Source organism: Ursus maritimus, unplaced genomic scaffold (genome assembly GCF_017311325.1).
Source record: "Ursus maritimus isolate PB19 unplaced genomic scaffold, ASM1731132v1 scaffold_7, whole genome shotgun sequence".
Lineage (NCBI taxonomy): Eukaryota > Metazoa > Chordata > Mammalia > Carnivora > Ursidae > Ursus > Ursus maritimus.
This window is the reverse complement of record NW_024426885.1, coordinates 68268112-68291588: the sequence shown is the minus strand read 5'-3', so window position 1 is coordinate 68291588 and position 23477 is coordinate 68268112. Positions and strand designations below refer to the sequence as shown.

The 23477-nt window shown below is 44.8% G+C and overlaps 1 protein-coding gene across 1 annotated transcript in view; it reads right to left on the bottom strand.

Moving 5' to 3' along the window:
- The window catches only part of DISC1 (DISC1 scaffold protein), a 359683-nt gene that overhangs the window by 205023 nt on the left and 131183 nt on the right, over nt 1-23477 (bottom strand). The window contains 2 exon segments of the mRNA XM_040624168.1: nt 3839-3893; nt 22329-22564. Coding sequence (XP_040480102.1) covers nt 3839-3893; nt 22329-22564 — 291 coding nt within the window.

Genomic DNA, 23477 nt, shown 5'->3' with positions numbered 1-23477 from the left:
GTTACTCCCTCCTTCTGAAATATTCTTGCCCCAAGTGGCTTAGCCCACTCACACCCTTCAGGGCTCTGCTCAGACATGACCTGGGAAGAAAGGCCTGGCTGATTACCTGTATAAAGTAATAACCCTCTCAACCCTCCCTCCCCTTCCACCTTCCCCCTGCGGGATTCCCACCATGTCTTCCCCAGCTGACATTATTTGTTTTTATTCTTCTGTTTTCCTACTATCTCTCTCCAGCAGGAAGCAAGCTCTCTGTGAGCAGGGACTGTGCTCTGTGTCTGGCACATGGTAAGTAGTTACTGAAGGTGCACAGCAGCTGAGATCAAAAGCAGGCTAATTATTAGTAGATGCTGTCAAATGAAACTTTAAGGGCACATATTCGCTGGCAAGTCAGACTTGAAAAACAGGCAAGTAGACCTCAATGAGGTTTACAGGTTTTATCACGTATTTTTCCAGGATACTCAAACACTTCCTACATTTTTCTTTGGCTCTTTCAAAAATAGCAAAAATCTGAAATCTCACTTTCTTTTTCCAAATGTCTTAGGTTATCTTTCATTTTATTTGAAACAAAAACATCACATTTTTTTCCTTTTTTTTAAAGCAAAAACCTCATATTCGATTGAGATCTACACCCAAATTAGTGAGTACCCAGAAAAACATCCAGTTCGACCAAAGCACACAGCTCAGTTGAATAACAACGAACATGTGTATGGAGACATTTTGGACGGTCCGCAAAGGATACCTGTTTTCTTGCTAAAAATCTGATTCCATTCAAAAACTAAAATTAACCCAGTTGGGTTCATAGAGCCCAGAGAAACTATAAAATTCAATTTCCCCAGAAGAATCTAGATCTCGTTAGATACCATCAACTTGAATTGTTTTGCTTAATCTCAGGCTGGAATTGAAATTATTTTTGGAATCAAAGCAGACCTCACCCATCCTGCCTAAAATGTTATACTATTTCTTTCATGGCCTTAAATATGTTCTTTTCCATTAAGCAGCTGTAACTTCCCAAATCTCTACAAAACTCATTCTCTGGATGAGAATCAAGGCCTCGGTGTGGTGGCCTCCACACCAAAGCCAGCATCGGCCGTGACGAGCATCCCCGTGCCCCAAGTGAGAATTCCTAGACCCTCTAAACGGTCCTGAGATTTGTCAGGAGTCCGAACTGGGTGATAAAAAGAAGATGTTCTGGATTGCCCCCCACAGCACTCAGTCTTGGGTTGGCCCAGTGCCTGATGGTGGGCACATCCCTTTTTATCCCTCTAAGAATGTCATCGGAAGTCCAGGAACATTTCTGCTAAGTCCGTAACACCAGCCATAATTCTTATGTCTCATCCAATGATGTCCAGTCTTCCTGATTTTAGTTAACAGCTTCTGTTAATCATAATTGGGTCAGTTTCTCCTTTGTTGAGCAAATCTATCCTTCAAGCTGTCACTATTAATATGAGACCACCTTTCTAAATCTTCTTATTAAATTGCAATGTACATTCTTTCAAGCACTGCTGCATGTAATCTAATATCTACCAATCTTCAGATATTCCATTTATTTCCAACTATTTCTTCCATCTCATTTATCCCTTAATTACCTGGTTTGGGGAGCCATAAGCATCAAAGAAATGTAATGAATGAAGGAAGGTTCCATCTCTCTTTGGCGGAGGAAACAAATGACTATCAGATCTATATATCTTCTACACTCAAGGAAGAAAACTGGGCCAACCTGCAATTTTTATCTCAAGGTCATGAGCCAATCGATCCCAGAGAGTAAAGTTGTTTCTGTGTGACCGAGCAGTTTTGTTTCAATTCCATGTGGACTAATATATGCCCCCCCACACACACACATTTGTGTATGTGCGTTCATACACCCACCTATACACACATACAGGCCCCAGAAAATCTGCATCTCCTTTTTATTTTCAGATTAAATTGGACCCTGAGGAACTCATTATCAAATGAAGATTTGGATTTACATTTTAAAATCTTAGATATGAATTCCTTAATCTTATGGAAAAGCAAGGGAATTAGAAGTTATTCGTAAGTGCATTAGAGAAGGTATGCAAACAAAGCCAATCACTTTTGGCATTTGGGCAAATCCAAGAGCTTTAACAGTAGCTGGAGATTATCAACAAATCCCCCTATCGTGTGCATGTGTTAATATGTGCGTGTGCATAATATAAAATGTCCTAGAAAACACACTCCTATATCAATACCATGTGTATTCTGTACTAGGCATGCCTGCATGCTCAGTGCTGGCATAGGGACTCATTCAGATGACACCCAGCACGTGCCAACACTCAGTAAATCCAAACCCTAGAGTACTTCCGCCTTTCTATTCTATGCAGAAATTAGGATGCACCCGATAAATGGCACACCAGAAAATACGGGAGAAGGAATACTCCTACCCCCTGCTCCATGCAGGAAGCTTTGGTCTCTCCTCACCTCCCCAGTGGCTCCACCTGGCAGACAGCCATAGAACATGAACACTAACCCATGACATCACCGAAACATATAGAGCAGTAATCCAGGTACGCCCTCTAGCGCTTCCCCTCCTGCTTCACGAGACAAAATGGGTAAACTGAGTCAGTCTCCCTTGAGCAGGGAAGAAGGTCTCTCAGCCCTGGGCAGTGTGAGAACCCATGACAAAAGCCCTTTACCGGACCCCTGCCTGGGGATTCTGCTCCTTGCACAGCTCTGAGTAAAGCAGTGCCTTGGGTCTCACTCTTTTTCCGGGAAACTTTCTGGCAGGACAACTGCCTATGAAATTGAGGCTGTGTGATTTTTTAGCAAAATCATTTAATGGTTTTCTTTGGTTTTTTGTCTTTTGGGTTTTTTGGGTGGTTTTTTTTTTCTTTTCAGAAAATGGACACAAAAACTGAAAAAAGGTCCAGAAAAACTTTGGACACTTTTGCCAACAACACATCCCCAATCTCAGCCCAGCTGTGTGACGTGTAAGCCCCTTGGCAGGTCTTCCTGATCTCTCTACTGGGCGCTGGGGGAGGGCAAGAAAACATTCCTTCCAGGCCAAGTGGACTCTTGTCTGCTTTGCTCTCTGCTCAGAAACCTGTTCTTTTGTACATTCTGACAATCTTATAACCAGCCCTGGCTCCCAGACCTAACGCAAATAATTAACGATTCATCCCAGTTCTCTGCCACACATTTAGTAATTCACAGAGTAATTGATCCTCCTTCTCAGTTTGTCAATAACTCGGTCACATATAACCATCTCTGCAGGGAAGGATTTTGTTTTGTAAACTGTGGTTATCCTAACCAACCATGACATTGACTATTTAATTGAATTGGCTATGTGTTCCCAGGGAATAATGCAAGAGTGCACTATCTCTGTACAAACTGAGGTCCTGGTATGAAGTACAAATGGCAGAGAAGATAGGAAAATTATTCTAAAGTCAGTTTAAAAAGTTTCAAAAACAAACACCTGCTATGCCTTTTCCAAAATCTGTTTGTGAGGATCCCTGAACACTATCCTCCCAGAAGAAAAGCATTTAATTTTTTCAGATGACTCCCGTCCCGAAAGCCTTTTCATGCAAAGGCATTTGATGGTAACCAAAAGCACTCATTTCCCATTCTCTAACACTGACAGCTCCTGTGAAGCAAAGGCCAAACCAGTCAATCCCTGGGGGACCACAAGCCAGGACCTCCACCACGAGAGCAGCCCCCATTCCCGGCTCTTTGGGCTCATCACCTGGCCTGTCAAATGGCTCTGTAGACTCTACACTTCTTTCAGATCCATGAGCTAGACTGAAATTTCATGTGAGCTAGACATGACATTAAGTCAAAAGAAAACTTCAGAGACTTTAGAAAATAGGCATATAAAGGTACTTACCTTAGCAGTGATGTCCTTAAGTGACAAGTTGAGGGATTTTATCCGTTCCTGGAGGCTAGAAGAATTAGAAAGAGGACATTGGTCTTCTTGGAATCATAGTTCCATACCACCACATACAGGAACTCTGTGAAAGGGTGAACTTTCCATCAGCCCAAAGGCTGAAGAACAGTGGGAAAGATGATACCAAATTGGTTCCATTTGACTGTGGAATTAACATGTTGCGAGGAAGCAGATTTCCCCTCCCTAATTATGTTCTACTTAGGCTAGTACTTAAATCTGTTCTTTCCATAGTGAACATCTCCATAGCACACAGATAGGGTAAAGTAACAACCCAGATGTCCTGGCAGCAAAGGATGAAAATTTACATTCCTATACCTTCCAAGAAGGATGGTCTACATAGGGTGGCATTTCACGGGCAGTTATCAAATATTATCTATCCAGGTACACTGTGTAATCCAACAAATATGCACCAAGCACCTTCCGGGTTTAGCAGTGAGGTGGAACATTTAGGAAATACTTATATTTAAAGTATAGAATATCCTCACTCTCTCTAGCCTTATCCCTTCTTCCTTTTTCTCCTTAGCACTATTCACCCTGACACATTCATTTATTCTGGTAATTTCTGTCTACCCCACTAGAATATAAGTTCCACCATTACAGCAACCATCAGTTGGGTTCACTCCTGTATCCCCAGTGCTTCAGCAATTCCAGCAGCTTATAAGGAGGCATTCAGTCAAGACCTACAGGATGGATGGATGGATGGACGGACGGATGGATGGATGGATGGATGGACAGATGGATGAAACTAAGAATCAGATCTTATTCTCAAAGTTGTTACCTAAAAGAGAGGAAGTACACACAGACAATCAACTACACTATAAAGTAAGATTAAAAAAATTACTATCGGAAATAGGAACCCAGTGCTAGGACCAAACTGCTACATAAAAACTATCACAGGCAGGGATGCCTAGGTGGCTCAGTCAGTCAGTTAAGCGTCCAATGCTTGGTTTCAGCTCAGGTTATGATCTTGGGGTCATGGGATCAAGCCCCACATCAGGCTCTACACTGAGTGCAGAGTCTGTTTGAGATTCTTCCCCCTCCCTCTCCCTCTGCTCCTCCCCTGTTCATGCCCCCCCTTCTCTCTCTCTCTCTAAAATAAATAAATAAAATCTTAAAAAAAAAAAAAAACCTATCAGGCAGATACTGTCTCCAAGGGCATAGTGAAGACAGTAAGTTGGGTAGCAATTTAGAAAACCATGGGACTAGTGGGAGAGCTTCCTGGAAGAGGCGGAAAGTGAACTGGGCCTCAAGGGAAAAGAAGGAAGAAGGAAACTCCAGAGAAAAGATGAGTCCAACTGGGCCATATGGTTTGCAGAGGTGAACTGTGATGGACAAGAAGGGGAAGGATTTTTCTGATGGGGGTGGGGGACAGGCAAAGGACAGAAGAGAAAATCTGTCCACACCTGTAATGTGTGCTTGTTTATTTAGGAAAGTAAGTGGGGGAAATGCTAATATTTGTTTAATCTCAGTGGTGGGTAAATGAGTATGTATTTTTCAATGTGTTTAGAATATTTACAATCAAAATAGGAATATCAAAAAGGAATATCAAGGGCAAACTATAGTCAATACTGAATGCTGGACTGAGGAGTTCTGAGCTTTATCCCACAGGCAATGGGAAATTATTCCAGTTTTGAGCAGGAGAGCAATAGGAAAGAAATAGAGTTTTTCTGGAAAATTAATGGGCAGAACTATGAGAGTTGGAGGAGGCAGGCAGGCACCTTCAGCAGAAAACCAGCTGGGAGGCCCAAGGGCAAGAACAGAGGGACAGAAGTCAGAAAGGAAAGGAAGGCCAGGATTCTTCCATTATGTTGATGCTGAAAAACAGTGAAAACATATGCTCTGGGTCTCTTCATTCATTCATTCATTCATTCATTCATTCATTCATTCATTCACAAACTCATTAATTCTTTCAATATCTCCTGGGCACCTAGTAAGTTATGAACTCAGAATATAAAGACCTGGTTCTTGCCCTCAACAGCTCACTGCTGCCACACAATAGCCCAAAAGAAAAAATGTGTGTGGGGGGGGGAGGTATAGGTATAGGTACTAGAAGAGAAAGGGTCACTTAGCAAAATGGGGAGCTGCCAACGCAGGGAAGGTCAGGTTTTCTGGGGTCTGTGTAGGGAGGGGTGTCAGGAAAAGTTTCTCTGGCAGGGGTTGCAAAGTATCCGAGGGAGGTGGCCAATTTGCCCACTGCTGCTGTTCATCAGCTGTAAGAACTGGTTTTGAATGTCATCACCTCCACCAACCTGTGACTTCTGAGTACAACCAAGTTCATTGCAAATGCCCTGGAACTGGGGCAGATCCATTCTAAACAAGTCATCTCCACTTCAGACCCGCAATCAACAGAGGTGGGGCACCCTATTGAGCTGAGGTCAGATGACAGCTGACAAAGAGCAGAGCACATGGCAGGAGAACCTTCTGAATTCAGGAGTCACGATAAGACAAATATCAGTGTGCTTGGTGGGAACAGTGGGAACGCACATGTGGAGCCCTGCCTGGAGAATTCCAGCTGGCCGGATAGAGGCTGGATCTTTCAAAGGCAGGTAAGTTTGAATGCCATGCTAACATGAAGAGTAGGGCACGGACCCAGCCACTCGAGATGCTGGGGAGAGAAGGGCAGAGGGTGTCAAAGATGCACTTGTACCCATTCTGCCTCTGATTTCAGAAGCAGCACTTGCTTCGCGCTGCTAATGTCTGCTGTCCACACTTCAAACTTCCCGTGGGCAGAAATGTACTTTCCCTTGCCAGGCTGATGGGAGTCCACGCAACTAATAACTTTTCAGGAAACAGTTCTGCACAAAATTAATCCTATATGATGAGCACTGAATAGTATTTTATAAGTAGGTGTTCCCAGCCACACACAAAGACTAGTTCATGCATTAACAGTGAAGATAGATAGGTGGTGGGTCCACGTACTGACCCCGAAAATTCAGCTGACCAAATAGCATTGCCTTTAACTCACATGCAATAGGTCAAGAACCAGCCTTCCAGGGGTTGACACAATTCATTGGTCTTGGTTTGGCTCTGGCTGTATCCCAGAAAGAAAATGAGTCTCCTCTCAAATATCCATGTTAGAGCAGGGAAGCAACGATGCAGATAATTGAATGCATTGTTTCATATTTGATTTGATTTATATTTAATTTATTTAATTTATGCTGTATTACTTTTTGCAGTAGATTTACCTTCCTAATTATGTTTTGCTCAGGCTAATATTAACGTTAGTTGCATCCCTGGGGTATACACAGAATGAAAGCAACGGGGGGCAGAAGGATATGAATAATCTACATACCAGGCTAGTGGTTTTCAAGCTATTTTTAGGAGCAGAAGTCTTCCAGACAAATTTTACATAGAACTGCAATCTATATATAAAATCCATAACAAGGAGATCCGTTCTGATCGAGGGTGGGTGTCTGCTGTGGGGTACAAATGATGTCACACTGACCCCACACGCTTAGTGCCCCACCATCACCCTGTGGCCCCTGAACCACTTCAGACCTAATTTATTAAAACTGAGTATCTTTGTGCAAAGCAGCCATCCTGGCAATAGTAGTGTCAAACATTTATTGAGCACTTCCTGTGTATCAGGCCCTCTCCTACATCCCTTACATACATGAGCATTCTAAGTTCTCACAACTCTGCGAAGTAGGTACTGTAATATCTACATTTTCAGACAAGAAAAGTCAGTCAATGAGAGATTTAAGTAACCGTCCCAGGGTTAACCCACTGGTAAGTGGGTAAATGATGACCCAGGCAGTCCGGCTGTCTGTTCTCCTAACCACTAACCGGTACTGCCTCTCCTAGAAGCTGAGTACTTACTCAAAACATGCTTTCACTGTCCAGCCTGACTTCTAGAATCTTATTTTAGAATTATGTTAAATTTACAAGACAATCGCTATCATTATTTGCAAATGCACATTATTCTTTACTCACAAACTGGTGTTTAAATCATATGACCAAAATTCACCTTCAACAAACGAAGCCTTTGAAAAATCAAGACTATTGAAAGGAATGCGCAGCAGAGAAAGCACATCAAGGGTAGATGGGCCTGGAGCTGGTGGCGGCAGAAGAACTCGAGGGCAAAGGGGTACTTCTGACCTGATTGTGTCCCTCTCCCTCCAATTCATTATGTTGGTGTCCTCATCATGGGCCCTTCTTTGGAGACAGGGTCTTTCCAGAGGCAATCAGGTTAAAGCGAGGACATGAGGGTAAACCTTAATCCAACATGCCTGGTGTCCTTATGGAAAGGGAAAATTCGGATACAGACACACACACACACAGAAGGAAGACCACGTGGGGACACAGGGAGAAGACAGCCATCAATAAGCCAACGAGAGGGGCCTCAGGAGAAATGAAAGCTGTTGACACCTTGCTGTTAGACTTCCAGCTTCCAGAACTCAGAGACAGTAGATTTCTGTTATTGAAGCTGCCCAGTCTGTGGTACCTTGTTATGCCACCCAAGCAACCTAACCCATGGGGGGGTTCAATTTTCAACTGAAATTAACACGCAATTAATCATATGTGTTATTAAGACCCTACGTACTGGTACTCCAGGGTCCAGCAACAAAAAGTCGCTTCTCCGTAGCAGCAGGCAGACAACAGACAACATGACAGCTCTTTTGTTTTCTTCAGACTGACAGACGGTTCCATTTGCAGCCCACCCAAGTGGCAGACTGAGAGGCTACAACAGACATGTGCAGAATGCAAAGGGTCCTACTGGTAGCATGGGAGCTAAGGATTTGAGGGATGGCTGTAAGAAAAGTTTACATAAGGGGGTGGCCTGGGTGGCTCAGTCAGTTAAGCATCCAACTCCTGATTTCGGCTCAGGTCATGATCTCAGAGCCTTGAGATCAAGCCCCGTGTCAGGCTCCATGTTCAGCACAGAGTCTGCTTGAGATTCTCTCCCTCTCCTTTGCCCTCCCCCTGCCCATGATCTATAAATTGATTAATTAATTGATTAATTAAATCTTTTAAAAAAAGAAAGAAAAATTTACAGAAGAATGTCTTCGATTTTAAAAAAAATATGATGATGGGACCACTGGGTCAGTATAGGAGCTCACAAATGCCCGAGCTTCAGATTAGGAATGTAAAGGGGCTCTTTTAAACACCCCTGTAGTATCACGAGAATGCTACCACTGGTGTCAAAAATATCAGTAATAAAAAATTCAGCTTGGGGAGGGACAGATTGCTTTTCAGCATTAATGAGAAAGGAAGATGGGATGGAAGTCAATCACGGTAACGAATCTAAATAGCACAAGCCAAGACTAGTCAAGGGCCAGAAGGAGCCATATGCAGGACACTATCAGCCAGGTAGTTTGGGTTGGATACTCAGGTTGAGAAACAGTTCTAAGGGAGAACAGGCCAACCAAAGGACTACCTCTGCTGCTACCACTCTGGCCACAGACACTGCCCTCTGAAATTCTACAAAGGCCTGTGAGCTGATTCCCTGCTTTGCCATCTCCACTGCTTGGCTCAGATTCGGCTCCAGGACACCCAGGGAAAGCCAAGGACCAGCAGGGCACACCTGCCATCACGTCTCTGACCACCTCTCCCACAAGGCCCTCCTTCACCAGCTCTGTGCTGCCACAGAAGCCTCCTGACAGCGCCTCCAATCTGCCTTGGGGGTCACATGCCCCTCTGAGCCTAGATGGTCCCCCTGCCCCCAAGACACAGGCCGGGCCAGCCCTTTCAAGTCCTTCCTCTAATCTTACTGTCTCAGGGAGCCAGCCTGACTACTCCATTTAAAACTGCAAATTCACATCCTCTCCTCTTCTTCCCCCACAGCATTCACTACCTACTAACCTACTATGTGATCTACTTGCTTATTATATTTATTGTTGCTTTCTGCCTCCTCCCCCTAGACAGAGAGCTGTCAAGGGCGATGACCTTTCATGAAGAAGTTCCTGGCACATAGTGGGTACTTAATTAATATTTGCTTAGTGAGTGCTGCTCACCTTCTTGTCTTCTTTCTAAGGAACACATTAGTCCCTGCCTTATTTATGGTTCACTTTCCATGTTTTCAGTTACCCGCGGTCAACCAGTCTGGAAGCAGATGATGTTCCAAGCTATCATCAGAATGTCAATAGTAGCCTAACGCTACGTAACATGCCTACGTCATTCCCCTCACTTCATCTCATCATGTGGGCATTTATCATCTCACGGCAAGGAGGGTGAGTACAGTACCGTAAGATTTTTTGAGAGAGAGACCACACTCATGCAACTTTTATCGTAATACATTGTTATAATTGTTCTATTTCATTATTAGTTATTGTTATTAAGCTGTTACTGTGCCTAATTTATGACTTAATCCTTATTATAAGTATGTTTATACAAGAAAAACCATGGTATAGGTAGGGCTCGGTACTGCCTGTGCTCTCAGGCATCCACTGGAAGTCTCGGAACATATGCCCGTGGATAAGAGGGACTGCTGCAGGTGAAGCATGGTGGAAACACCCACACCTCTATCAGAGATACACTCAAACCATAGGATGGTGAGAGGCTCCATCTTTGTCCCCACTTCCCACTACTATCCCAGCATCAGTGAAGATTAAAGGCCATGACTGCTCTTGACCATCTTGCTGTAGGTGGAGCTTTATATGAAGAAGAAGAAGTTAAAAACCTAGAGTCTACTCAGTAAGCTCTCCACTCCTCTTCCTAAATCCCGTATCTTAGCACTCTGGCTCTCTTTGACTTATCTCTTTCAGATGGTTTCTCTTCATAGACTGTGTGTAGGCTGAATTGTATTTCCCGAAAATTCATATCTTAGAGTCCTAACCAACCCACACCCCGCATCTCAGAATGTGACCTTATTTGCAAATAGGACCATTGCAAACGTAGTTAGTTAGGAAGAACTTATTGGGGTGGGCCCTACTCCAATATAACTGTTGTCCTTATAAAAAGGAGAAACTTGGATTCAGAAACACACATAGAAGGAAGAATGTGGGAAGAGACACAGGGAGTAGAATGTCACCTATAAGCCAAGGAGAGACACTTGGAACAGATTCTTCCCTCAAGGTCTTCAGAAGGACCCGCTCTGCCCGTGCCTTGATCTTGGACACAAACAAAACATGCTACATGTCTGTGTTTAAGCCACCCACCTGCGGCACTTTGTTATGGCAGCCCTAGCAAACACTGGCACAGGAATGGAGACGTGTGGAGAGCTAGAAGGTCAGAAGTAAGGACCAGGACTGGACCCAGAGGTCCCAGCCTGGAGCCAGGCGCTAGCCAGTGCAAATGAGTCCTCTCTGCCGCCAAGCTGCCAAGGCCAGAGGGTCACTCTGTAAAATTCAGAGTGATAGTGCTTAGAATATCTTGCTAATCTTCCTCAATAACCTATCACTGTATTAGATATCTATTTGTTTAGAGAACTCCACACCCCAGTCAAATAGCAACCAACCATTATTCACTCCCTACTTCTCCAGACTTAGGGAAGCGTAACTCAAAAGCCTTATAAGCAACTTGAATCTGTACCCTCTCTTAGTAATACTTCCAATAGTTCTCATAGATCCAGGCATCAGAGGGCCCTGCCCTGATCCTCCATACTCTTGGAGCGAAGCCTCCACAAGGCCAAAGGTACATGCCCATCCGGATCTGGGCCAGGCAGCCAAGACCAGAAGTGCCTTTCCAAAGAGCCATGAGACTGCTTCCTGCCAGGACTCTTCTCCAGGTATTCCTCTCGAGGGTGGAACACTGCACTGAACAAGACACAGGATGAAACTACAAATGGGGAGAGAGACAGAGGAGCCGGGAGGACAGACCTACAGTCCCAAGCACTGGTTGAACAGTGGCTACCTTGAAGGTGTGGATATTTCTTGGACATGCAGGCCAGGCATTCACGTGTAAAGCCCATCAGAATCCCAAGGCAGGAAGGACAGATGCCAGGGTGAAGAGACAAGGTCAGGCAGGCATTCCATTGGTCCTCTTCCTCTGGGCTACAGATGTCAGGTGGGCCTGAAGTGACTCCTTTGTGTTCATGTCTCACTTTATGTGGTCTTCCTTCGTTCTTTATGCTTCCTTCTACCACCACCACCCTTGGCACCAGCCTTGGCCCAGCACATTAGACCACACCCAGGATGCCAACCACACACCTGCCGCAAAGACGAGCCTTTGAAGAACAAACTGCGTCCCTACTCTCATCTGACCTTTGCTGAATACAAGAATATTAATGCCTCTGAGAATTCCACCACCCCACTAACTCTCTGTAAGACTCTGAACAAGTCACTTTTTTCTGGAGCTCTATTTCCTTATCCACAAAGTGAGGCAGTTGAGCCAAGTTATGTCTAAGAAACTTTCAACCCTACCACCCAAAGTTCTTTTACTATTCTGCCATTCAAGATTCTCTTACCTATATTATTTTATCTGCAGAGAGCTAGAGAGGCTAAAAGACACATAGGTTATATAAAGTGCCAGATGATGTTGGTGACAGAGGCAAAAACAGAGACCAGATGTCTGTCATTTTTCTAAGCAAGGCACAATTTTTCAGCCCTCAGAACAGAGTTGGGCAGAAAGTCTGCTCTCTGTTGGCAGCTGCCTGTCCATCTCCTGCCTGTGTATACGTGACCTGATGCTGAAGTTCCATTTTAGCAAAAAGCTCTGGGAAAGGAGGAGGAATATCAATTTCATCTCCAAACAGTCTTCTCCCGGCTCCTCTGTCTCTCTCCCCATTTGTAGTTTCATCCTGTGTCTTGTTCAGTAAAAATAAGTTGAAGAATGAGAGATTGTTACTGAAGCAAGAAATGACATAAAGGGCAAAACGACAGCCATTGGCACAGGTATTACTTGGGTCTTGAATTAAAAAAAAAAAATACAGGAATCCGTTGACATTAACAACCTTGCCAATTACTGCTTTGTCCTCTAACCTTCTGTCAGGGGCAAGTGGTTAAGAAAATGACAGCAAAAACGGCTTTAGGAAATGCAGGATTTTATCTACTTGGCCTTTTTCCTTCTTTGGACCCTTCTTGCCTCACAGCTGATAATGTCACATGTCACTGATGGGACATGCATGGGGCACAGACCACAAAAATGCCAAGAATTCCTCCAGACTTTGGCCAATCTCAAGAAGGCATGATAGGGCACATATACTCATCAGGACCAAGCCATTCTGTATGGCTGTAAAAGCTACTGAGCTGGTTACCTGAGACATTTACTCTTGGGGAAGCCTGCATAGTGCAGTGGGAGAGGTATGCACCAAGAGCCTGGAGCTCTGGCACCCCATGCTGGCACAGCACATAATATCTGTCCTGCTCGGTGCTGGGACAGGAGCATGATGCAGAGTCTGCTCATGTGACAGACACTCATATTCATCCTGGGGATCTTGGGCAGAATGAAGTATAGAAAGGTTTTTAATAAAGCATTCATACAAATAACCATGACTATATCAGAGTAAGAAAGTAGCTTTGGGTAATCTGACAGACATCAAGCACATGGGTTTTTAACTGGGGTAAATATAGGTGATGTTTCCCTCTCTGCCCCAAGCAAAAGAGATTAAATGAAAGAAATATAGAAAAATAGGCCAGAGAAATACTCACACTTTCAGCTCTTTGATTCATTCTCTGGATACCGATGGATCACATTAGTGACTCGTCTCCTTATTGAGTCTTTCTCTGAATTTCAGGGATCCTGGGTCTGAACTCTAACTAAAATACTGCACTCTGCTACTCCAGAGTTTTGGTGGTAAAGTCCCACTCCTCCAACTAACCCAGCAGACTGAGATTGAGATGTCACATTTTGTAAGACTATAAATTCTTCTAAATAAAATACATCTATGTAGCTTGTGTAAGTACTCCCAAAGGGGATAGCGGAAAGAGAACGAGTGAGAGCACACGAGGATTTCCAGCTTCATAGGAAAGACGCCCTGTGGAACGGTGCTGATGTGGAAATGTGGAGCAGAGAAACGAGCGCTAGTACTGAATGTACTGGATTTACAGTCTTCCAAATTTGCTGATATGGATAAGATAGAGCGCACGTGCACGCACACGCACGTGCACACACACACCATCGCCCCACCGGCTCTTGCCAGTTCCCACCCCCACTGGGAGACTGCCTGACATCATGGAGTCACAGCTTGCCTCTGAGGCCAGTTCCATTAAAAATCACAGCTTTATTTTCAACTGATTTACTTGGTATTTGGCTTGCCCAAATACTCCATGTGTTAATTCAAGCAGATCTTTCAGTGCTTCTCAAACCATCTTACTCCAAACTGTAACTGTAGTTCATATGCCAGAAGCATTTTGACTTGCAGGCATTTGTCTGTAAAGGATTTTAAACTGATGAAGAGGAAATGAGAGTAAGAGTCAAAAATATCAACAGCCTTACGTTCAGATCATAATACTCTGCTCTCCACCCCTTCCTCTCAAGTTATTCAGTGACACCTGTTCCCATACAATGAGGAAATAAATTACTGGCCTCTTCTTTTTTGAAGACTGGTAACCAAGTGGGCTCCACATTTTCAACTATCATCATAACCAAAACGTATTTAAACATTCAAAAAGATTTCAGTTCTGGGCTATAGAGCTTTCCTCCATCAAACTCCTGTGAGTCTAACCCTTAAAACACTACAACTTGATCCAGGGGGAAATGAAGCTGCCTCTGGGTTTACTCTGTTAAGTGACCCAAAGGCAACTTCAGATTTCCATGTCAATCCCTGTCCTCTAATTCTATTTAATAATAAGTAATGTCCCATTGCCCCAGAATTTTTTAAAGAACTACCCTGAACTGCTTGCATTTACTCTTAATACTAATATTTTTAAATGTATGTTGTTTTCCTAAATTTACAAATGTGCATACTTTTCATAACTATGAATTTGCCCAAAAGGTTATACTTTCTGCTTTGGGTTTATGATGCTTTTTGAGTCATCTTTAATTATTTATTGTCTGGCTAAGAGCAAGCATATGCACAGCTAAACCCTGCACAAACAGTTTAAACCTTACATTTCTCTCAGGCTCTTTCAAAATCTGCTGACAAAGCAACAGTTCAGTTGGATTCCAGAAACGGGAGAATATTATATATTTCATTTCCTGAAATGTTTCAGTGAGTAAACTAAAGATTTACACATTTTACTGGATAAAGACTGCAAAAATAGAACAAAGCTGAACAACATGAATGAACAACAGGAAAAAATCTAGTTGCCTACACAAGTAACTGAATAAAAAATGAAACCCCAACATCAATACAACTCCAAGAGGAAGCTGAAGAAATTTGCCGAAAAGAATGTACAAAGTAGTAATGACATGGCAGCCAGGATGAACATCTTAAGAAAAATGTCCCCATAAGGCACAGGGCTCCCCGCCAGCATCTACAGAAACCTAAAGGTTCTGTTTCGGGTCATCCCAACAGCCTAGGAATCAGCACAGGATGGATTAATAATCACTTCTTACCAGCCTGGGACAGAAGTGCTCTTAACTAAATTCCCACTGAGCAATGAGCTGGCATTTCCAGCCTAAGGATATTCTCTGCAGAGAACTTGAAAAGGTTCTGTCTGAGCAGAACTGAATTACCTTTCAGTGGAAGAGCTTTCACCCTCTGGCTCAAGGTCTGAAGAACAGTCTAGTGGTCTTAAATTAACATCAAAGAGTTGGAGCGGGGAATAGTAACATACAACCTACAAACAGGGAAATATTCTCGGGATCCGTCAGGCATAAGAGAATTTGGTGAAAAGGAACAGAAGACTGTAGAAGACACCCAAATGATGAAGAAATTAGGTACAGAACAGTTCTCAAGGTGATAATTATGGAAAATAAAAAATTGAAATTGACCAGAGGAAAAATTTTAAAATAGCCCATATTCATGTATGCTGAGAGATCACTCGCAATTGCAATATTAGGAGAACTGGCTGCAATCAGTTTAAGATGATTATCTCCCATCTTGAAGAATCCCTGGGGCTCTAGCTGAAGACAGTTCATCTGATCCCTAAATTATAAAAGAAGAATGCATCAGTCTACAAATTACAAGCCTCCCAAGAAGAACCTACCTAAATAATCATAGACCCACGTTGGAAACTCCTTGAAGGAAACAGAGCACAGAGCATTTGTAGAAAATCAGGGTAACTCAATATAGTACAAAATGACTTTTTTTTAAAAAAATCTGAAAAGAAGAGGAGATTCCTCCCCTGAACTTCTCAAATACACTCAACAAACACAGAAGCCTGTCTTCTAGGGGTGAGTGGCAACTGTACCCATCGAGAGGGGTGGTAGTTTCAAATCCCTTCCTTCTCTTCCAACTCTTCTCCTTCTCTTCCAAGTTATGGTTGGTATACTTTTCTCATTGCCTATAATGACAATCTTCCAAAGGAAACAGGAGGACACAGTAGTAAGCTGCACTCCCAACTCTACTGTAGTCACCATGCGGGCTTCAGTTCTGACTGGCGTCCAGGGACATGCTAGTCATTAGCACTGCCTCTCTGAGAAAAGACAGAACTTGAGCACCATGCCCCAAGGACGTCACAGTCTGCCCAGGGAACCTGGATGGGGAACTCATCTGGGGGCTATCAGGAACAGAATGACTGTGCTTCCCAGCAGTGTATTTTAACTGATTTCACAAAATCTGAAAGTGCAAAGTGTTCTAGATCCGGAAGGAAACTTCAACATCGTCTGGTTCAAACCTTCATTTTATAAACCAGACTTCCGGTTCCTGTAGCGCAAGGTCTGGCTTCCTTGCCATGCCCCCTTCCTCCTACATCCTTTCTTCGGAGCTGCCAGCAGACCTCTCTGACCCGAAGCATCTGGCCTCCTGTGTGTAGAGACCTGTTTGCTGATTCCTCTCAGGTGACCCCAGGTGATCTGTGGGGCACAGAGACAACCATCACTGGCCTGGAATGACACGCATTCTCTTCCGCTTGGACCCACAGACCCACGCCCGGATAAGTTGGACTTCTTTCCATTGCCTGCCTGGGCACTGGGTTCGAAGCCCTGGTCTCTCCTGGGCTGTCGGCATTAACCGTCTCTCTCCCCCCACCCACACCCATATCAAAGATTGGCCACAGATGTCAGAACACTGCTGCTGTGTGACTTAGGGCCAAGCAGCCTCAACTGCAAAATGGGCATAAAAACAATATGCTGTCCAGAATACCTTATAGGGTTATGGTGAGCAAAAATTAGCATTTTGTAAACAATAGCAATGTTAAAATTAATATGGGATTGTTAACACAAATCTCAGTAAGAAAGAAAGCCACAATAAATGTGACATTTGGGAGGCACACCTGCAGAGCGTTCCCAAACACCGGGGACACGCCTAACAAGGAGCGCTGCCTAACACCACGACAAGGACACATCAGTCTTGCTTTGCTCCTATGTCACCGTCTAACCCATGGACTGTCTGGCCAAATACTGTCTGCCTCTACAATTCCTGGGAAAGGCAAGGCGTATGCTTTACAACAAAGAAAGAAAAGTCAGAATCCCCTGGACAGTGGTTCCAGCAGCCACAGAGCCACGCCGCCAGGTGATTTCTGATGGATTAGTCCCATAAAGCCACTGCTCCTGGCAGACCTACCCGGTCAAAGACAAAGGCAGAGAAGGAAGAAAAATAAAGGCCAGAAGGAGAGACTAAAGAACATAATCACACAAACGGAGAGAGGCTGGGAGACCAGAGGGGTGTCCTGAAGTCTCTGTGTCACCCCGCTTTGGGCCACCTTGTGCAATCACCCCGGCTCGCAGGAACACACAGCTGCCTCTCCACACACGCTCTGAGGATCCCGCATGCTCCTCCTGGACGTGGAGGCCTATTTCCCAATCCAGGCCCTGCTGTGTTCACTATGCCTCCTCACTCTCATAAGATATGGATCTGAGGGGAACGTGGGACTATTGATTTTGTTTCAGTCAATTGTGAACTGCTGAATTTCATTATTTCACTCTGTCTTGAGAGGAGCCCTGATATCGGCCTGGGCTGCTCACTGGGGACTGAAGACACCTGTGAGAGGCATACCTGAGCTCTGGAAGAGTCCATCGTCCTCCCTGGGGAGCCCCAAGTGGTGCGCAGTAGGGAGGAGGGAGCATCCTTGGCTGGCTGGCCGCCTGCTGCCCCGTGCTGCTCAGTCATGCTGACCGAGGCCCCGGATGCACCCATCACGCTCCAGCCAGCCTCCCTGTAACCAGAGGTGGAGCCAGTTTCACAGTTTGTGCCAATGGTTTGTAAAGCAATGTGACACATTTCTTCCAAATGCACAACAAGAAACAATTCATCCATGAGCTGCCAGAGCACATTTCACGTGAAGCATGAAAGATTCCAGGGGCTGAGGAATGAAGAGCTCAACCACAGGCTAATATAAGCCAGTCACAGGCATCTAAAGAATGTTAGGAAGTGTCGTGGCAGCCTTTAACTCTATTGTTATGACTGGGATTATTCCTATCTCACTTCACAGTTGGCCACATGCTGCTGGACGGGGTCACACCCCAGCGCTCCCCTGGTGGGTGAGGCACACAGACCAACAGAGGCCGCAGGAGCTGAGCTAACCGCCCCGGAGAGAGATGAGCTGCAATTCACCACCCTCCTCAATTTATGCCAAGTGAGTAGATGGAAACTCACACCCCACATGCAGGGATGTGGCAAAGGAAACCCCAGAACCTGTCACATCCTTCCTCTCTGTGTCCCATCCTTCTCCCCACCCCTCACACCCAATTCCATTACCGATTATCCGAGTGGAGTCAGCATGGGATGGAATGAGAAGGATGAGTTAACATGGAAGGAGAATCAAGCTCACTGGATAAAAGCCATCCATCTAGACCTCTCCCATTAAAGGAGAATTTAGGAGAGGAAACAGGGAGTTTGTTTTAAGGCTGAAGGGTTGGAATCCCCCAGGGATAAAGGAAATTCAAATGAATATATCTTTCCAGTGGCCCCTGTCCTTTCTACATCCCTGCTCTGTCAGCTTCCACACTGTCGAGTTCCTGATTCCCCAGTGGCTTAAAAATGGTCCCTTGGTCTTCGAAAGAAAACCATTTCTGTTGGCTCTATCAAGAGGCAGCTATGCTATCTCTGAGCAGGCAGCTCTTCATTCCATCCTGTGAAGATAATTGATCCAAAACACAGACATCAGAAAATTCAAACTGCTGCTTTGGTTTCTATTATAAAGTCCAAATAAAAAGCCATGGGCTCTCTCATCCCCAGCGCACAACCTCCTACCTCCAGCCCCTCTCTAACACCCACCAGATGATTCCCAACGAGCTACGGTCAGAAACGATGGCGCCGTGTAAGCACAGAGCGTCCACCAGCGATCTGCTCAGAAATGCCAAGTGCAATTAGGAAGTTTCTTTTCAAGCTGTGTGGTTTATCCAGGGAAAGAAGCATATCCTTCCCTTTGAACTTGTGCATTACCAAGTTGAGTAAATCAAAAACAGCTTCTCCCCAGACAGTACCCTGAGTTTATAGCTGGTCTGTATGAAGAATCTTTATGGGTGATGATAATAGTAATTTTGATGTTGAGTGGTCTGTTTCTCCACATATTTGTAACAATACCAGTCTCTACAGCCTCTCTGCAAAAGACTTCAAGATTTGCCTATTTCATGATTTGTCAGGATCTCTCCATCCGGCCTAAGAAGAAACTACTCTCGTGAACAACAAAGACGTTTGTCAACAAAGCAAACTCTTGATGCATATAAGATCCAGTCTTCTGGCTGGGGCACCTACGAGATATGCCCCCAAGTCAACACCTTCTAAAAGAAAACCAGTATCTCACAGGAAAAACTAAGTTAACAAGATCGTGTACAATTAGTTAAAAACACTAGAGCAAGCAATCTCTGACCTATCGAGCCATAGGACTCGGCACTGGCTTCTTTCGAACGCTCTATTTCTGGGAGTCCATGCTGCAGCCCATCAGCTTGGAAAAGGTGTGTCTTCCTTCTTAAATGGAAAGCCCACATAATAATAATGACTTTTTCCAGTTAATATTTATGGTCAGGAACAGCATGACGCCTCACCTCCCTAGTGTGGCAGACAGGAGGCTGACATGTCAAAACCTGTACCTACACGCCCCGAACTGCCCTGAGGCAGGGAGGTGCCTGCCTGTACCACTAAGCAAATAAAGGAGATGCCAAGGGTCACCTGTTGCAGGGTCACCCACATTAGGAGATGTGCCGGCGTGGTCACTCCCCCAGCCACACAAAATTCCACTCAGTGCTGGCAGTGTTCTGCTCATGAGAAACATCCCAGGCTGAGCACATAGGCAGAATCACAGACTAGAAATGATAGGATGCAAGTTCAAGGGCCCTGCTCTATCAGCCTACCACACCGTGGAGATCGTTGTTTTAGACAAAGAGAAACAACTTCCTCAGATCTCTGGAAAGAAACTACCTTTTAGTAGTTCAGGCCCAAAGGCAGCTGTGGATGTATACGAGAAGGTCTCTTTGTGGCTGCTTCACCAGAAACACCCCCAGAGCCTTTGTTTCCTCATCTGTAAAATGCGAACAAGGAGACCAGCCCCCCTGCCGCCCCTGGCTGCTCTGAAGGCCCCGAGCTGGTATGTGAGAAAGCGCTCACTCCACAACCTGGCGTCTCTGTAGAGTACAGGGCACACCTGCAGGGAGACTGCCCAGGAATTCGCCTCAAAACCCAGAAGCTTTGTTAAACACTGCAGTGGATTCTAAGTTAAGCATGCCCTAGCTTTTTCCCTCAAAGAGGCATCACCTTGTGCGAGAGAGGAGAGGCATGTAACGAACCTCTGTGCGGTGAAAAGCAAAAGGAAAAATAAGTAGGACACATCTGGATGGTAGGACAAAAAAGGATCATTTTAAGCCTCAAATGTAAATATATGTATTTGTAAACATAATAATAAATTCACATGTATGTTTCATCTTATATATTACACATAATACATATATAAAATACAATGCATACGTGCATATGTATAATGACATGACAAAGTATATGATACGTAGCATACGTACCTCTATCTGTGTGTGTGTGTGTGTGTGTGTGTGCATACGGCTATAGAATGACTTCCAGCGAGAGCACAGGAAGCGGGAGCGGGAAAGAGCTCAGAGGCAGAGGCAACAGAAGGACGTGTAAGCAAGCACCATGGGAGAGCACAAGTCATATTCAATGGTCAGTTTCCTCTGGCTGAAATTTGGCAACAATCCAAATCTCTTCTCCTTTTCCCATGGGCGTGAGCCTTGAGGTTAGATTTCTGAAGGGAAATATTAGGGCTGGGAGGGGAATGGAAGGAAGTCCTAAGCTCCTCCCTAGCCTAGCATCCGTGGTTTGCTTTTCTTGGCTGGATGGGATGTGCTATGTGGATAAGAGGGGACATTACTCACTAAATAGTCTAAGGCACATTAGCACAGGCAGCTTGAAGGCCTTCAGGAGACTGGAATCCCATGATAAAAATGACAAGCAGTAAGCAGAGTAAAGTGCTTACTACCACCCACGCACGGTTATGAGAGCTTTATATGTATTACCAGTTGATCCACATAACAGCCCTATAATCATCATCCCCTCCCCCGAATAATAAGTGGTTTCCTTCTGTTACGTGGTTGAGTGAGGTTTCACCCCCAGAGAATCGGATGGCAGAGCCCACAACAGGTGGTAAGTTTTATGAAGTACTGTCTTCAGCATAATAACTCAGGAGAACACGAATCCCTCCCGCAGTCCTTACTACCCATCTGCATGTTCATTCGGGCACTAGTCAGCTTCTTAGCTAACACGTGTACCTGTGACTTCTGCCTTTCACCAAAGTAAGACCATGATCTCCTGAAGAGCAAGACATAGAAGTGTATCTTGTGGATATTCCACAATACAGAACATAGGGAAGATTCTCACTCCACAGTAAGTAGAAGAAGTAAGTAAGAAACTAGGCTGAGAAGTAACAAACAGGCGTTGAAGTATCAATTTTACCTCTTATTGGGACTGTGGGCAAATTACGAACCTTCTTGAACTTCCTTTACCTCATCTATAAGATAAATATAATAAGAGAAGCAACACATAAAGCTTCGCACAGTGCCTGGGAAAGAGTAAGGACTCAATAAATGCTAGCTATTACTAATAATCATTCTTTCTTCCTGATGGAAACACTGTCACTGACCGAGTACCCCCCTCTTTAATGGCTCACCCCCTCCATCAGCGAGAGGGATAGTTCACCTGTCTCCAGATGCTCGTCCTCAGCAAAGGCTGGCATCAGAATCTCTAACCCATGGAGCTGCAACGGATCTCAAAGGGAGAGAAGGTGCCCCTGGGGGTATCTGGAAATTGGGGGGCGGGGTACATAGTAGAATGGAGAGGAGTGCTGGCATTGGGTAGGCTGGGTGGCCAGGATGTAAAATATCTCCCAATATTCAGGAATGCCCCACACAGGAAGAATTTTCCTGCTCAAAATAACGATAGTGCTTCCATTGAAAACTAGAGCCCGGCTTGGAAAATATTTGTGGATGAGGGACAGCAGGTAACATCAGTCCCCTAAACTGGTCAAAGAGGTGAGCGATCCCAAATCAGTTAGGAAATCAGTACCTCCTTACGGTTTCAGGTGGTTCTGCACAGAGGGGTATCTGGCTGGCTAAGGCCAGGGTGTCACGCAAGGCCTTGCTGACTTCCTGCAGCTCGCCCAGGGACAGCCCGCCCACCAGCGCGGTCAGGTCACAGCCCTGCCATGGGAGGAGTTGCTCTTGCTCGTCTATCTCCCTTCTCAGCTGCTGATCTTTTGCTTCCAGCACAGACATTCTTGCTTGCAGAGCTTCGATTTCTTTCTGCAGAGAATGGAGAAAGCAGGTTTTATAAATTAACCCTACTCATAGCCAACTGCTCTGCTGATAATGAGCCCTTCGAATGAGAGTCAGCCTTAGGCATGAGAGCCGTGAAGTTCCCTTCTGAGGCAGGTTGATTTTTGGAGGTTTGCTGACCTGGAAAAATCATGCCAGCTTTATAGTTTGGGTCAGTTGGCATAAGGAAAAGCATTCCCCTCCCCCCAAGTATTAAATAACTATGGCAGGTGAGCCAGGAATTAGACTTGGAAGAACCAAGCGAATATATCAATGACTTACTTCATTTCAGGCGAAAGAGCTAGATTATAGAGCAGCAAACATCATGGGCTTGAGGTATGAGCTAAGCAGGTAACACAGGTCACAGGCCGAAAGAGAAAAGCAAACAATCCTCGGCTGGTCTGTCCCCAAACATGAAAATGTAGTGTGTAGAGAAGGATGAAAAATCACAGTTTCCTAAGTCTACAAGATGGAAAGAGCAGTGGGACGCTGCAGATAGTGTTGTGTGGTCTAAAGTTCATAACAATATTAAATAAATCCCATTTCCACTCATACAGCAAACCAAAATCCAAAGAATCTATAGCGTATCATCCAATCTTGAGGTCAAAGAACAAAACAAGCAGCAGGTTATTGAACGCCCATCGCGTGCACGGCGTGGGAGCAGATAATCACCTCACTGCCTGTAGCATTCTGAATTTAAAATGAGACTCTTTCAATCACCACACTCCCGCGACCCGTGCATTGGTTTCTGGCTGATAAGAGCAGAGCTCTAATCCTGGGTGTCTCCCCATCTCTTATCTGCTGTCTCTCAAACCCAAGGTACAGATCACCTACAACTTCTACCTCCTGACCTCACTTCCAGTAGGGGATGGGGGGTAGTGACTAAGGAGGTGTCGAAGAT